This window comes from Mauremys mutica, chromosome 1 (assembly GCF_020497125.1).
Source record: "Mauremys mutica isolate MM-2020 ecotype Southern chromosome 1, ASM2049712v1, whole genome shotgun sequence".
NCBI lineage: Eukaryota > Metazoa > Chordata > Testudines > Geoemydidae > Mauremys > Mauremys mutica.
In genome coordinates, this window is record NC_059072.1 from 137,399,030 (window position 1) to 137,415,998 (window position 16,969).

General features: G+C 46.8%; 1 protein-coding gene across 1 annotated transcript; it reads left to right on the plus strand.

Moving 5' to 3' along the window:
• The first annotated feature begins 1,793 nt into the window (after nt 1–1,793).
• On the plus strand, nt 1,794–15,321 carry LOC123355396 (solute carrier family 2, facilitated glucose transporter member 3-like). The gene is made up of 10 exons (XM_044997833.1): nt 1,794–2,015; nt 5,464–5,559; nt 7,596–7,756; nt 8,095–8,335; nt 8,599–8,761; nt 10,033–10,220; nt 10,874–10,978; nt 11,488–11,589; nt 11,907–12,110; nt 12,505–15,321. Exons 1-10 carry the CDS (start codon nt 2,001–2,003, stop codon nt 12,715–12,717), a joined length of 1,488 nt encoding a protein of 495 aa, XP_044853768.1. The 5' UTR covers nt 1,794–2,000; the 3' UTR covers nt 12,718–15,321.
• The last annotated feature ends 1,648 nt before the right edge of the window (nt 15,322–16,969 follow it).

Consider the following 16,969-nt stretch of genomic DNA (forward strand, 5'->3'; position numbering starts at 1 on the left):
AGGGGGCTCTGGGCTGGGGCAGGGAGTTGGGGTGTGGGAGGAGGTGAGGGATGGGGATGTGGGCTCTGGGGTGGGCCTGGGGTTGAGGGGTTTGGGGTATGGGAGGGGGCTCAGGGCTGGGGCAGGGAGTTGGGGTGTGGGAGGAGGTGAGGGCTGGGGATGTGGGCTCTGGGGTGGGCCTGGGGTTGAGGGGTTTGGGGTATGGGAGGGGGCTCAGGGCTGGGGCAGGGGGTTGGAGTGTGGGAGGGGGTGCAGGGTGCGGGATCCGGGAGGTGGCTCAGGGCTGGGACAGGGGGTTGGGTGTGGATGCGGGATCTGGGAGGGAGTTAGGGTATGGGGGGGGGGGGTTCTGACCTGGGGCGGGGGGTTGAGGTGCAGGCTCCGGCCAGGTGGCTCTTACCTGAGGCAGCTCTCGGTCGTCGGTGCAGTGGGGCTAAGGCAGGCTTCCTGCCTGCCCTGGCTCTGCATATGCTCCCATGCTCTCAAGTGGCTGCCATGTCTGGCCCCTAGGTGGACTCATGGCCAGGTGGCTCTGTACAATATGCGCTATCCGTGCCCACAGGTGCCGTCCCTGCACCTCCCATTGGCCATGGTTCCCGGCCAATGGGAGCTGTGGAGCTGATGCTGGAGGCGGGGGGCAGTGCACGGAGCTTCTCTGACTGTCCTTGCACCTAGAGGCTGCAGGGATATGCCATCCGCTTCTGGGAGACGCGTGGAGCCAGGGCAGGCAGGAAGCCTGCCTGAGCCCCACTGAGCCACTGACCGGACTTTTAATGGCCCAGTCAGCAGTGCTGACTGGAGCTGTCAGGGTCCCTTTTCGACCGGGTGTTCTGGTCGAAAACTGGACGCTTGGCAACCATACATTAAGCACAGAGGTTTTAGGGCACACCCCAAAGTTTGAAAACTGTCACCTCCTGCTAGAAGCCAGTGGATCAGAAGCTCGTGAGAGCCACCCAGGCCACTCAGGCACCTGACTCTCTATGCGATGGGAGCCAGGAAGCCCAGCTGCCATGAGATGCTCCCCATGGCACTCATTCCCTGCTATGGAGCAGCAGCAGAGCCAGGAGCACCAGGGCAATGCCATTCCTATTGCAGATCCTCAGTTTATACAGCAGAATCAGGCCTCAGCCTCTGCCCACAGGGTCTCTGGCTTCAGATGGAGAGTGGGGTGTTGCGTCAAAAAAAACCACTCTCCAAATCCTATGCAGCTTTTGGGGTCTGTGTTTCCCTTCCACATGTCTTGATGGGGGAAGGTCCATAGGGCCACAGTTACTGAGCACCTCTCTCTTATATTCTATCTATCTATCTATCTATCTATCTATCTATCTATCTATCTATCTATCTATCTATCTGCCAGCTCTGAACACAGTACACATTAATTATATAGAGAGTCTTTTACACAAATCGTTATTATTTTATTGCTATATATTTGCATAGCAACAATAGCCTGGTACATACCCATCTCCATAATCATGTCCTTTCCAAAATGCTGTCTGGAATTAAACAATACAAGCCATCAGAATTGGAACGGATGGGAAACCCCATTAGAAGCCCTCCTGAGTGATGTTTTCAGGGTTTGTAGTATCTGTGAAACATAAAAAGGGCTCTGCTCAGACTCACACACAAGAAATGCCTTTTAAGGGGAGAAGGAAAATGCCTTATCTAAATTTCCAGTGATGAAACATTGAAGTCACAAAACTGTGCAGGGTCACAAGACTGTTTTTTTTTCTTATTACGGGACCTGGGCGGGGTCTTGTCTTGCTCAGTCCCTCCGTAATATCCGCACCTCCCAGCAGAAGCCATAAATAGATTGCTCTAAGGCAGCTCCTCAGCAGAGAGATACCACAAATTGCACAGAGCAAAATATTACAGAAACAGTTCCAGATATTCTGTTGCGTGGGAAGTAAATACACGACATCTGAGAAATCTTCAACGACTTCATTAAGAAGGGGGCAGTGGGTGTGCAGTGTCTTGACATTCTGAGGCATTTGCCAAGGACCATGGAGAGCAAAAAGGTAACTACAGCAGATCTTTTTCTCCTTGCCTTTATATTTTTAGTCTGCTTAGAAATGGTTTTGTTGTTCAGTGCGTGCCTTGGTTTGAACATGGCTGCGTGGGTTCATCCAGCATTTATACATTCTGGGTTAGCGCTACCCAATTTATCTGACTTGTGAAACCCTTGGCCTGGCTTGCTGAAAATGTTTTGAATCGTTGGGCATCCCTTGGCAGGAGGTGTCTTTATAGATAACATCACGGTGTTTGATTATTTTTACCATCTCTTTTACTATTTTATTGTGCCTTTTGAGCAGATGAAAGCTCTGTAATCAAACACTGAATGTGCATGAGGGTGAGCCTTTGCTATAATTATTTAAGAATGACTCTGAGAAAGTGGCAGCCACAGGGGATGCACAGTAGTGGGAGGGGAAGATGTTTATGTAGGGTTGTTGCAAGTCATGGCATTTGTTTGGGTACATTTTTGTGGTGGTGGTTTTTCAAAATATTGCTTTCCTTGTCATGTTTTATTTGGCATGAGATCTATTGTGCTGGATGAATGAGAGCCATTTGTCTTTAGGTTGACCAAAATGACAATGAGTTCATGATAAGAAAAGGACAATTCCTCTTAAAGGTTTTTGAAGGCCACTTTTAAAGGAAAAATTAGTAGACTTCAGATTTCAATCAAGAGAAATGGCAGGTTCACTCCCCCTCACGACACTCAGCTACAGAGCCATTGTGGGCAGCATTTTTGATGGGCATCCATGTGTGTTGTGTGCATTAATCTGTGAACTAATTAATTGCGTGTGTTTGAGAGCATCAAGGATAAAAGGCGGGCAATGGTGGCTGGGGAAGAGACAGTGAGGGAGGGAGAGGGGCAGCATATAACTGACTGATGCTGGCGCTCATTGAAGGATATCTGGGGGTTACTGCTCTCGTAGGGATATTCAAGTAGCCATCAGTTTATAAAACCAAGCCTTTCTTTCCCTTTTTTCTGGGAGAAGAGTAAAGTGTGAGGGCGTGAGGGAGGGAGCTCCGAACAAGCATCCCAGTCAAGGTCATTTAGAGGAGAGTAAAGAAGCTGCCCCAGATGAGATCAATGAGTGCTACTGTTCTGGGTTTCCATCCAGTGAAAAGAGAGAAAACTGGTCTCTCCTGATAATATACATTCGGTCAGATACCATTGTCACCCATTGTGAGTGGGGAGGGGGTATGGGTGGTGTTTTGAATTCCCTGCCAGCATCTAAGTTTCAACCCTGTCAGTGTGGTTTGTGTAGATCCCACCTTGGTATTTCTGAGCTCCGTGGATATGCTGCTGGTTGGAGAGAATATACATTAGATCATAGTCCTACTCACTGCAAGGTTGGATGGTTGGATGGGGTGAGACCATGTCATGTATACTTGAGTGTGAGACTGGCTGTGTAATACAAAGAAATAGATTAGAAAAGGCAGGAAGAATGGAACGTGGTATAGAACATATGTATACCATATATACTATGTGTGTGTGTATACTATGTAAGCAAAGTATGCCTATGTTCTATCATGCCCTAGTGGGTCCTGTGGAGCTGGAGACCAGGCCTGGACATTGAGTAAGCCATGGCAATACAGGATGCTCTTTTGGTTAAGGCACTGAACTGAAAAATGGGAGATCTGGGTTTTGTTTCCAGACGCATTGTGACCTGGGGCACTTAGTCTCTCTGTACCTCAGTTTCTCATCTTCAACGTGGAGGGAATAATAATCATTCTTACCTCATAGAGAAGTTGTGAGGATAAATCCATCAATATCTGTGAGATATTTGGGTGCTAGCCTGTGCCACTTGAAAGCCTCTGCATGCAACAAACTTCTAGGTGGCACTAATCTAGGCCTTTTCAGAACTCATTGACCCCAAGGGAATGAGAGAGCAGAGCTAAATCTGAGTCTTCTACATGACAGCACAGAGGGAACCAGGTCTGACCTTGTAGCACTCCCAGTCTCTGCTGGCCCCAGGCGAGGGTATTAGAAATTGGGAAACTGGTCTCCACAGTATTCCCAGTCCTCACTGGCCTTAGAGAGTGAAAACTAGGGCTGGGAATGCACATTGTTAACACCTTTGGAAGAGCTCCCAGCCCCTAGTGAATGAGAAACCAGGATAATAGGGTATTAAGGATGGAACTTCTGAAGTGTTGCCAATTCAAAGCATTCAAAAATTATGAGACCGCATCCCAAAATTGTGAGATTTTAAAACTATGATAAATGTTGCACACTTTTTATTTGGCTTTTGGTTTCTGAGCCCTTAGAGTTCAAATGGGTCATATTTTCCAGCTTTGGTCATCAGCCAGGGCTAGAAACATATTTTTTACTTTAATGAAAACTGAGATTCTGATATAATCACTTGACTCCAGGAGCTGGGGCCTTAAGAAATACATGAAATATTGAGAGCCTTGCAAAAAAAATCACAAGAGTTGGCAGTACTGCCTTCTACCCTACCATACAGAGTTCTAACACCATCTGCCTTTGGTTCAGGAAGTAAAATCTCAGGATGGGGAAAGAAATCCAGGTCTCCTGTATGGCAGTGCAGAGAGCTAATCCCTCAAGGCACTAGATCTGGCCTCCGCTGTAATAAAGGTATTAATGCTAGGAGTACTGAGACATGTTTATTTAGTGGCCCCAGCCACATGACATGGGAAATGTTTACAAAACATGCCAGGGGTCAGAATCTACTTCTAAATGAAGCATATCAAAAATAACAGCCACTAGCTAGTACAGCCAATTAAGAAATGCAAATAGAAGATGGAGACCAGGGTGTATAACTGGAACCTCTGACAGGCGAGATAACCATCCTGCCCCTAATTCAATATCTGTCAATAACTGTGAACCTCAGTGGGTCTCTGAACTTCTTGTTCTCAGAACAGTTCCTCCTGCAATGGCTTGTTGAGCTGCTGATGTGGCTCCACCACTTCATGTTTGCTGCACCTGTTTTCCATTGTCAATGACTGGGTGAGCATAGGACCATTCTCAGTGGCATTCTGGGTATCCTCAAAACATGCAGCACCAGTGTCCTGCTTGGATTTGTTGAGATGTTTTCTGTTCCTACAGTAGGACTGGTTCTTGAAATGTCTGTGCCATATGATCCTTTTGTGAATAGTTTGCCGTTACCTTGGCAGGTTCCTAGCCAATTTTATTTTATTTCTGACCCCATGCAATCAGGGTGTGATACACATGGGTGCCCTGTCACATGACAGGGCTGAGTATACGTGTGCTCCCATGATTAGCATTATATCCAGTATTCCCGGCTCATGTTGGCCCAGGGGAATGAAAGATTGAGACTGGGGATGGAACCCTATTTTCCTGAGTGACGCATAGGGGGCACTAGAACTGGCTTCTGAGGAGCTCTTAGCTGGGATTGTTTGTGTTAAACAGAAAAACAATTTGTGTGGAAAATGTGAAAAAAATTATTTAAATGAATGCTTTTTCCCTCTCTCTCTCTTCAGAAAATTACTTGTCCCCTTCTCAGTGCCGTTTCCATTGCGGCCATTGGATCGCTCCAGTTTGGGTACAACACAGGTGTCATCAATGCACCTGAGAAGGTGAGAGAGAGCCCTCTGGGTTTCAAGGTATCTGGGTGGTCTCATCTCTTCCATAGAGCTCATTCTGCCTCAGAAGATGGTGCTGAGGATCAGCTTAGGGGCAGGGGGAGAGGGAAGGTGATTGAGGAGCTAGTGCATGAATGATGTCTCTCCTATTTGAAGTGCAAAGGAGGAGAGGGGACCATCCTTTTATTGCAGGGGAAGAGGGTCACCTTTACATTGTGGTGAGGAGAGATGGAGTAAAGAGGGTCATTGTTCCACTTCAGGTACAGGGGGGATAAAGAGAGAGGGGTCAGTTTGCCATTTCAGGCAGGTAGGGAGTGATGTGGTCCAACCATTTATGAGGTACTGTGGAAGTGGGAGTGTGGATGGGGTCTCTGTCCCACCTAGATATCCAGAGGGAGAATTATGAAGGGACGCCATCTTGTTTGGGGCAGTTGGAAGCCTTGTCCCTGCATGATTTGGATGTAAATAGAGGGAAGGCATGAAAGTGGGGTATCCCTGTCTTCCAAAGTACACAGGAATATGGGAGTGAAGTTGCTCCCTTCATTTTGGGGGTGCAGAGGGAGGCAGGAGTGGAGTTTGTGCCTCCATTGTGCAGTAAAGGGGAAAGGAGAGGAAAGCCAAACTGGAACATTGGCATAGAGGAGACATTAGAACCAGGAAAGGGGAGGGCCCTGGAGAGTTTGGGGAGAATCTATAACCCTCCTGCCAATCTAGTTTTCTATGCAGATTCCACCCCTTTAAAAGAATTTACTTTGGGGAATATCCCCACCAAAATGATGTGTCCCTGCTGCCAGTCTGCCATCCTCCAAACCACAGACACCTTCTCAGCCTCCCTTATAAATTGGGATGAAGCACACTGGCAAGAGTGGGGGCTGTTCTGAGTCACAGAACAGCCCTTTCAGGGGTTGGAGGGGACAGCCAAGAGCTGAGAGAGGGCTGCATGGGATTATAGTTTCCCCTGTTGATTCTGGGATTCATCTCTCAGGCTTTCATCTATCTATCTATCTATCTACCTATCTATCTATCTATCTATCTATCTATCTATCTATCTCCATACACCACATCTATCTATCTATCTAATCAAGTTTCATATTAAGCTCAAAGTGGGGGCTTAGTGGGGAATGTCACTGTCTGGGGAAATTCCGACCAAGTAATCTGCAAATTACACCACCAAGAAAAAAAAAATGAAAAATGTAGGTTTTTTTTTCTTGTAAACCAGATGAGCTAAATCCCATGCAAAAAAGTGAGTCATGTCTACCACATCCACCCTGTCTCCCGGAATACTGAAGTCATAACCAGAAAAGGGAGGGGAGAAGTGGGTGTGTGGTCAAACTAGCGCCTTGCTGCCACCTGCTGGGAGTACAGGATGTGAAACTCGGGCCCTGCAACACTTTGTAATCAGACAGGGTATCTATCTGAAAATTAGCAACCGGAAAAGTTCTCTTGCCTCCCATCTCATCCATCTTAGAAAGCAACGCAGGATAGTTCCCTGCAGTGCTTCAGGATTTTATTCAGTCCCTTGGGGAAACTATTTCACAGTCTCATATACCCCTCACCGCTGGGGAATGTTTCCTGATACCAGAAATGTTCTGATTTGTGAGAGAACTTTTCCCTTTGCTCATTTTAGTCCCATTGCTGCTATTTCTCCTCACTCAGACCTACTGTCCCTCTGAAGCACTCTCCTTGCTGTCTACATCCTTCCGCTACTTACAGAGAGTTAGCCTTATCTCCTTAATCATCTCTTGCCCAATCTCATCAGACTAAGTAAATCAGTCTCTCCATCCTCTTAATCATGTCCTACTGCTCTTCTCTGAGCTTCTCTCCCTCTGAAACATTGGGTTCCTCTTCAGTTCTCCTGACCCACTTTAGCTTCTCTACTTCCAAATGTCTGAGGTCTCTCCCCACCCCCCTGACTTTGTGACAAAAGAACCTCCTGATCTCATACAGAGCTCCCCCTCTCCCACAGTACATTATATTTGATTGTAACCCCTCTCTCCTCCCATTTCTGGGGGATGTTTTCTCCCATGCAGATTATTCAGGCATTCTTCAATCAAACATTGGAGTTGCGGAGAGGAATCCCAACCTCCTCTGAGCTTCTGACCTCGCTGTGGTCCCTCTCCGTCGCCATCTTCTCCGTGGGAGGGATGATCGGCTCCTTCTCTGTTGGACTTTTCGTCAACCGATTTGGAAGGTACATTGGGAAGGGGGTCTAAGCCACCATGGAGTTTGTCTCTCAATTATGGGATATTGGAAGGATTAGGAGAAATTATTTCTCTCCAAAAAATTGGACCAATGGAACAGAGGAGGAGGGTAGGCTGGGGAGAAGGGACTGATTCCTGCAAGGGCAAGACAGTGGGAGAGAGAGAGGAAAAGAAGCAGACAAAGGGAGTGAGGCACAAAGGGAAGGCTGAGTGGGGAAGCGTGCCCCAGGGAAGGGGGATCTGGCTGGGCATATTACTTCTGCAAGTTCCTCCCTATCACAGCCCATCAATAACCCCTGGCTTATGCTAATGTCTCTCTCCTGGGCAGGCGGAACTCCATGCTACTGGTGAACATCCTGGCGGTTGTGGGTGGCATCCTGATGGGCTTCTCCAAGATGGCAAAAGCAGTAGAGATGCTGATCCTTGGCCGCTTTATCATTGGCCTCTTTTGTGGCCTCAGCACTGGCTTTGTGCCCATGTACATTAGCGAGATCTCACCCACCGCCCTGCGTGGCGCCTTTGGCACCCTCAACCAGTTGGGCATCGTTGTGGGCATCTTGGTGGCACAGGTAAGCCTGATACTGACTTTCTCAATGGCTGGTGGGGAGGGCACTGAAGGTTTTAGGGGCTAACAGGCTGCTCCACGGGTATCGTTAGAGGGGGATGAGGCCTCATGGACCATTCTGTAGTCACCATGGGGAGGAATGGGTGGGTTGAATAGCTAGCTGACCATACTACTGTAATTCTTGAGGGGGAGAAAGGGTAAAGACTTAATTTTCAACACAGGGGAATATCTCGTAATATTTCTTTCTCTTCCTGTTCGCTGGATTAGATTTTCGGCTTGAAGGAAATCATGGGGAGTGAGAGCCTCTGGCCACTGCTTTTGGGGTTCACTGTCATCCCAGCCATCCTACAGTGTGCTGCTCTGCCCTTCTGCCCTGAGAGTCCCCGTTTCCTGCTGATCAACAAGATGGAGGAAGAGAAAGCACAAGCAGGTGCATGGACACTTCTAAATGACATCACAGGACAGCTACTGGCCAGCCCAGTCACCACAGTCCTTCCAGCGTGCACTGAATATAGGGGAATGGAAGACTAGGAGTGATATGAGAACCTGGATCTCCTGCATGATAGTGTAGACAGCTGATCCCCAGAGGTCACCAGACCTGCCCTCCACAGTACCTCCAGCCTGCAACAGGTCCAGGCTGTGTGAGAGACTGTAACTGATCCAGGATCTCCTGCATGGCAATACAAAATCACAGAATCATAGAAATGTAAGAGTGGAAGGGACCTAGAGACATTATCAAGTCCACCCATCTGTGCTGCGGCAGGGCCAAATATACCTAGACCATCCCTGACAGGTGTTATCCCAACTTGTTTTTAAAAACCTCCAGTGATGAGGATTCCACAACCTCCCCTGGAAGCATATTCCAGGGCTTAACTACCCTTATAGTTAGAAAGATTTTCCTAATAGTTAACCTATAGCTCCCTTGCTGCAGATTAAGCCCATTACTTCTTGTCCTACCTTCTTACTTAGTCCCTATGAGGCATCAGGCTTGCCCTTCAGGGTGTTCCCAGCACATTCCTGATAAGAGTAAGAAGCCCAGAATTAACATGACCTAGTGCAGAATGATAAGGGCCTAGGACAACAGGTTTGGCCTCTGCAACCCTATCAGCCCCTCCCAATCTTTGGAAAATAAAGTGATTGAGACTAGGAAAAGAGGTCTTCCTCATGATATACTGGACTCAGCCTCTGCTGTGCTCCTAAGTAGCCCCAAGGGATAGCTCAGTGGTTTGAGCATTGGCCTGCTAAACCCAGGGTTGTGAGTTCAATCCTTGAGGCAGCCACTTAGGGATCTGGGGCAAAAATTGGTCCTGCTAGTGAAGGCAGGGGGCTGGACTCAATGACCTTTCAAGGTCCCTTCCAGCTCTAGGAGATTGGTATATCTCCAATTATTACCTTTAACAGGAGCAGGAATCAACTATAGGTCTCCAGCTCAGAGGCACAGATCACTAGGCCTGACATCTACTGTGCTTTTAACACATTTAGCTCCAGGTTGAATAGGAGGCCAGGACCAGGAATAGAGCCTCAGTCAGTCCCACATAGCCAGGCAGAATACTAACGTCTAGGGGGTCCAGTCTTCACAGCATTCGCTCCCCCCACGGAGAGTTGGAGACTAGGGCTGGGAGTGGAACTCAAGCCTCTCGTTGGCTGGGGCATGTAAATTGATGACATCTCATGTATTCTATGTGTGGTTCCCCCCTGTAGTTCTCCAGAAGCTCCGTGGTACACAGGATGTGGCCCAAGACATCCAAGAGATGAAAGAGGAAAGCACCAAGATGTCCCTGGAGAAGAAAGCAACAGTGCCGGAGCTCTTCCGCTCACCTAATTACCGCCAGGCCATCATCATTGCCATTGTACTCCAGCTCTCCCAGCAGCTCTCGGGCATCAATGCTGTAAGTCAGCTTCCTGTTTCACTTCTTGGGCTCAATTCTCTTGCTGCTTTGTATGAGTGTCTCCTATTGACTTCAGTGAGAGTCAGCCAGATACAACAGCAAGTGGAGCTCCTGGGCTCCACTTCCTGTCTTCAGTTGAGGTCAATTTTTGTGATACTCCCTGCCAAAAAGAGCCCCCTGAAATATTCAGCCACCTTATGACCTCATCAGGCACTGAAGGCATGTTATAGCTCACCCCTGGAAGCAGGTCACTTGGAGTCAAGGGAGATCCATAAAACCTTCAGTGACCGCAGGAACTCACCAGGATCCGATTGTGTTTTGTAGCCCAGCTCTAGAAAGGGGCTGCTCAGCACATCAAAGGAGATGTGTAGCTAGGAATTAGCATGACCACCTCCATTTCAAGGATAACTATATGAACAACAGGGAACAAAGATTATTTCAAAGGGACACTTCCCTACAGTGTTTGTTTTTCCCAGGGAAAATTGTTATACCTGTGTATGACGATATATGGTCCTTGCATGATCATGGATTGAAATATATACCTTTTTGTCCGAGCTCTTATTGGACACATGGAGAGATAGGCATGAAAATAAGGGGCATCCCTTCAGGTGCAGGAACTTGTAACCATATCCAATTGCTTCTTCTGCTCCCAGGTGTTTTATTACTCCACGGGGATTTTCGAAAAAGCTGGTGTCAAGCAGCCTGTCTATGCCACCATTGGTGCTGGTGTGGTTAACACAGTCTTCACTGTTGTATCGGTAAGTAGCGTTGCGGAGAGCGGTTGGTGAGATGATGGCTAGTGTTGATCTGCATGGAGGGAGATTTTGGGGGAAAATAGTTGAAATTAGTTATCCTGGAGCCATTTTTTTTCTCTTCAGCCAAATTGTGGCTGAGATTTGCAGAAAGGAGAGGGGAGGCACAAAGGGAAGTGTGAAAGAGCAGGAGAGGAGAGCAAGGGAGAAGAAGGGAACGTGAGCATACTAGAAGAAGGAAAGAGGGAGAGAGGGTGAGATAGAAGGGTGTAGAAGAGATGTGGACCAGGGTAAAAAAGTCAGAGGAAGAACTGGGTGAAAGGGTAGGTAGAGACATAGTATCCTATGTCCCCATCCATTTAGGCTGCCACTGACCACATGAGCACTGGAGAGGTGGAGGTATACAGCAGATAAACCCCTTGGGGATGGGGGTGCAGAGCTTGTCATGATGTGGAGCCAGCACCTTTGGCTGTTACTTTCTAATCTAATGTTTTTCTCTCCTGCCACTTTTGCAGCTGTTCCTGGTGGAGCGTGCAGGGCGCAGGACCCTTCATTTGGTCGGCTTGGGAGGCATGGCTCTCTGTGCTGTTCTCATGACCATAGCTTTGACACTTAAGGTGAGTTGACAGCAATCCAACTGCCCATTCTTGTAGAGTTGAGATGTCATTAGGGACGCAGAGGGAAACTGAGGGGACCCAAAGGTAAAGGAAAGGGCATCTTCAGAGGGATTGGGGTGAGTATGGAGACAGGGAACTCTTGAGTATAAAGAAAGGAGAATCTATAGTGGGGGTACAGCTGGGATCGGGGGAATATACATTCCCATACAGCAGGAACTATATACCACGACTAAGGACATAGAGATGTTGGAGCACGTGTTCTGTTATCCCATATTTGCTTGTCAAATTACAGCTATTCATGTTTCCCTCCCTTGCAGGATGTCTTGAGCTGGATTAGCTATATCAGCATCGTTGCCATCTTTGGCTTTGTGGCCTTTTTTGAAATTGGCCCCGGTCCTATTCCTTGGTTCATTGTGGCTGAACTCTTCAGTCAAGGTCCCCGTCCTGCAGCTGTGGCAGTGGCTGGTTGCTCCAATTGGACCTCCAATTTCTTGGTGGGAATGCTCTTCCCCTATGCAGAGGTAAGGACACAATCTGGAAAGCATTGTGTTGATCTAATCATTAGCTACTAATAAAAGAGTATTGCAGTTTAAACAACATCCCCACTCCTTTGCTTTCACTTAATGTTTATAATCCACAAATAGCTGGATACTTAGTCAACATAGCCAGTCAACATAGCCCCCTTTGAGAGACACAATTTTTGTCAGTCATACTAGCATTCAAAGTTCAGACTCAAACTTTAAGAAACCCTTAAATGGCCTGGGGTGTTCCTTTAAAAATGCTACATTAAACGTAAGTAAGTCCATATTTTGGGGAGGGTGTTGTGATTCTGAGCTTAGGAGATAATGATTGTACCTTGATTTTAGGCCTATGCACTTTTCAAATTATAACCTTTCCCTTCTTTCCCCTCTGTAGAAATTGTGTGGTCCCTATGTCTTCATCATCTTCATTGTTTTCCTGGTCATCTTCTTTGTCTTCACCTTCTTCAAAGTCCCAGAGACCAGGGGCAGGACTTTTGAAGACATCTCCAGGGGCTTTGAAGGACAAGCAGAAGGAAGTGACACCATTGCAGCAGCGATGGCACTGAAGGGCGTAGGGTCTGCTAATGATGTTACCTCAAATATTTAATGCCCCCCTTCTTGACCCTTTTTCATTGTTAAAGAAATAAGCGCAGAATCTTTCAAGGACTGGGCAGAGATACACGTCAGGAGAAAATCTAGGACAATTTAAAAATTGCTGCTATTTTATTCTTCCCCTCGCACCACTCCCTTTCACATTTCTGCCAAGCCCTGCCAGTGTTAAGATGATCTGAAGTGGGGAGGTCTCATCTGCTTTCAACACTTGAGGTCATCAGGAGCTACAGCAAAAATAACCTCATCTCCACCTACTATGCACTTGAGGAGGAGACCATATGGGCAATATTTTTGCTGCTCTCACCTTTAATTGCTCCTAGGGATTAAAGTATTTTTGTGCATAGCAACCTCTTATGATTTTTAAAGTTATTATTTTTGTAAGTGAGCTAAAGCAACCAAACAACTCCGCAGTGCCGCCTCTTCCCACTTTTAATTCAGTTCCACCATGTGTGTGCACTATTACGCTGGAATTTAATGTAATTACCAAAATGCAAAAAGCCATCATGTCATATTTACTGTCAGGAGAAGGGGACCAAGTTACAGAGAGGGTTTTTTTTTCCCCTTTTCTTTTTGTACAGCTAGTTTGAAAGCTCAGTTTTACATTGGTTTATTTATTTGTGTGTCAGTTTAATTGTAAATATTTATTTTTTTAAGAATGTAAAAATATGTACAAATAATGAAGAAGAAGATGTTTATGATATATAGTTATTCTAAGAGATGATACTGTAGGTCTGAGGTGCAATAAAACTGTAAAGCAGAAATGTGGTACTAAAGAGAAAAAAGGGTGCTCTGATTGGCACATGAAATGGAACTGATTATGCACAGCTCCATTAAAGGACATTTCTGTCCTCCAGACACAAATTAAAAAAAAAAAGAGTACTAGAGAGAATAAGCATGTGACGGTATTTGTGAAGTTCTTATGTTCTTCAGGACTTTTTGGTGGCTATGTTAAATAACAGTCACAAGGATTACTTGAAGATTGAAGTATTACAGCAAAAGGGCATTGTTACTTGACACTATTTTCAGTAACTATTAGTTCTTGTGGAGGCTGGGTAATGATTTCAGGCCAGATGCTGACTCATTCAACCCTCTTTTCTTGAAAATTAGCTTCTCTGTTCCTCTTTTCTAACAGTAAAGGAAGTCTGAAAGAGACAGACTGTAGTTTAAAGAAACATGAGTATAAAAAAAATTCCAAAACTGTATATTCTTATCAATTGTTCCTATAGTTAAACTTTAGACAAAGGCACGTAGCATGAACCTCCTGGATACAGGACTAGTCATCCAAGATACGTAGGACTCTGTAAAGGTAGAAATGCAGGAATAGAGACCAAAGCTCCTGAAACCTGATAGGCAGACAGAAAGATGTTTAGTCCATGGCTATAGGGTAAATTTTTGCTACAGGTGCTGGGCTATCCATTCTGGAGGCTCCAGGGAATACTGTAATGTATTTTGTGTGTGTGTGTGTGTGTGTGTGTGTGTGTGCGCGCGCACTACTGCCCTCTACTGGATGGGGTATGTCAGACACATTCACTTAATAATGGTCCCTCCTCTCGTCTCTTAGTTGCCAGAGGACTGAAAAGTTGCTTTAGCTTAGCAGAGCAAGACTTAGCGCATATAGTACATTTGAATCTGACGGTTGAGAGCTGTTTCACTGAATGGAATACTCAGTAGGGAGAAAGAAGGAGAGTCCAGTGTGGTTAGGCCCATTGACACTCCATCAACATCTGTGTAGGAAGTCCAAACTCAAACTCCTGCACTGGGCACCTCTGCATTTTTGGATTGAAACGAACTCTGGATCTGAATTAATAGCTTGGATCCATTTACACCAAAGCTAGAATCACATGTCTGGACTTCATACAACACTCAGCAGGGAAGTTAGTATGCCTGACCTCATCATCCCATACCTGACTAAAGAAAGCAAAACTACAACAATACTCCCCAAATCATCTGAGGGCACATCTTGTCTATTGCTCCCAAGAACCACACCCAAGGTTCCTTACCATGTATTCTCCAGAGTTTGCTCTCGTCTGAGTTTTAAATGACTCAAGTGATGGAGCCTCCACCCCTTCCCTTGTGGACAATGATTACAAAGTTCAGTAAATTTTGCTACTGGGAAATATTTCCTGTGATTTAACAAGAACATTTCCCTCCTTGCTCAATTTCATCAACTTACTCCTAGTTCTTCCACCCACCCCCACCCTCCTCGGACTTCCTCTCCCTCCTTGCTGTTTACGTCTTTCAGAGTTTATAGATGGTTATATTCCCCTCTTTCATCATTTGGCTACGTTATACAGATTTCATTCCTTTGATTCTCCTCATAACTCTGATCGCTTAATCGTTTGTGGAAGATACAGCTTTCTGGTTGTGTCTGTATCTAAGGAAAGGAAATTCCCCTCCAGCTGGGCATTAGAGCATTCCATACAGCACATCAGGGTGTTCGTATGATGCCTTGGACTCTCATTCTATCTTAGTCTGTCTCTTTCTCTCTCTCTTTCTCTATGTCTACATTATGAGTATTTCTGAAGGGTTTTATATGCTTATTATTAATTTGTGATTGTGTTACATGTTTCTAAAATAAAAACGGTGGATGTAAATATTACAGATCTGCTTCTGGGTTTGTTACCTCCCTTCATTCCAAACCAGTAACAGCACCAGTCTTTGGACCACACACAGCTCTGCCAATGCCCCTCAGACCTGCCCTGCAGCCCCCTGCTATTTCAGTGCTGGGCTCCCCACACAGCTCTGCCAATGCCCCTCAGTCCTGCCCTGCAGCCCCCTGTTATTCCAGTGCTGGGCTCTCCACCCAACTCTGCCAATGCCCCTTAATCCTGCCTGTGGATCCCCTGCTATTCCAGTGCTGGGCTTCCTACATCACTGTGGTGCTGACTGACCAATGGTAATGTTTCTTTCAGCCCCTGTGTGTATGTCCTCTAGAAATTCACCTCTCTACACTTCTCTGTAGGAAGATGTTAAAAAGGGGGTTTCCCTGCGCTGGTCTGTCCAGTACCTCTGCAGGTATCTTCTAGAGAGTCTTCCCCTCTGAGGCCTAGTCTAGACTGGTTAGGTTGATGCAAGGCAGCTTATGTTGACTTAATGATGTCAGTGTAAACACTACAGCCTTGTCCCACCGATGTAAGTGCCCTACTACACTGACATCATAACTCCACCTCCATGAGAGGCATAGCACTTATGTCAGTGTAGTTAGGGTGACCCAGCGTCTGTGTAGACACTACGTCCTTTACATTGGCGGCTTTGTCAGTTTCATGGCTCCATGAAAGCCGGGCAGCTAGAACCCAGCTTCCCCCTGGCTTCCCACACTCCAAGCCGGGCTGCTGCCCAGAGGCTCCATGCTTAGGGAGCTGAGAAGCTGGGGTGGCTGGCCCCTGCTCCCAGCTGGAGTGGAGAGACAAGAAGCCCAGGGGACAGCTGGGCTTCTGGTGGGGAGCTGCGTGGAGCTAAGAGCACTGCCTGTCAGCCCCCGCACTGCCTCTCTTCAGTCAGTGGAAGCGCTCCTGGTGAGGACACGCACCACTGAAAGAAGGAGGGTAGTGTGGACATGCATCACTGCAGTGATTACTGCGGTGGCTGTAAGTTGGCCTAACGTAGGCCGATTTAGGGCTGTGGTGTAGACATGCCCTGAGTCTCACTCACTTGTAGTGTACAGAGGGAGCAAGGCATGGGCTTTAGGGTGGTAAGGAGGAAACCCCATTGGATGGAGAAGTCACTATTTATCCTTATTCCTGGGGCAGCAATGGCATTTCTGACATACGCGAGTTGGTGCAGAATGCCACGTTCCCCCCACCAGCCCCTCCGCTGAATGTGAAGAGCAGATGTAAGATAATGCAACCCCCTCACACATGCAGCACTCGACACCTTGCCACTCCTCTTCCCCCAATCTCTGTGCACTCCTTGCCTCATAACCCCATCCTGGGATCATGTACCTGCCTGAGAACTTCAGCCGGACTCTGTGTGTGTGTGTTTCTGTCAGGAAGAAAACAAGAGAAGGGCAGATCAAGAAGCTTAGAGGGAGAAAGTCACTCAGAGGGAAAGAGGGCTGGGGAGAGAGACAAGGAAATTCAAGATACCATAGGGGAAGAATTGGATTAATTAAAACCAAAATAAACAGACTGCACAACAAGAACCATCTGGAGCAGCTGAGAACCAGATAAATCTTTTTCTGTCTCAACAGGCCCAGGGTAATACCAATTTCTTTCCAGAATGGGCCTTCCAAAACCTCCTGGTTTTGA

Coding starts and splice junctions, on each gene's coding strand:
- LOC123355396 (XM_044997833.1), top strand. Junction 7,757..8,094: donor TTCGTCAACCGATTTGGAAG/GTACATTGGGAA, acceptor TCTCCTGGGCAG/GCGGAACTCCATGCTACTGG. Junction 8,762..10,032: donor GGAAGAGAAAGCACAAGCAG/GTGCATGGACAC, acceptor TCCCCCCTGTAG/TTCTCCAGAAGCTCCGTGGT.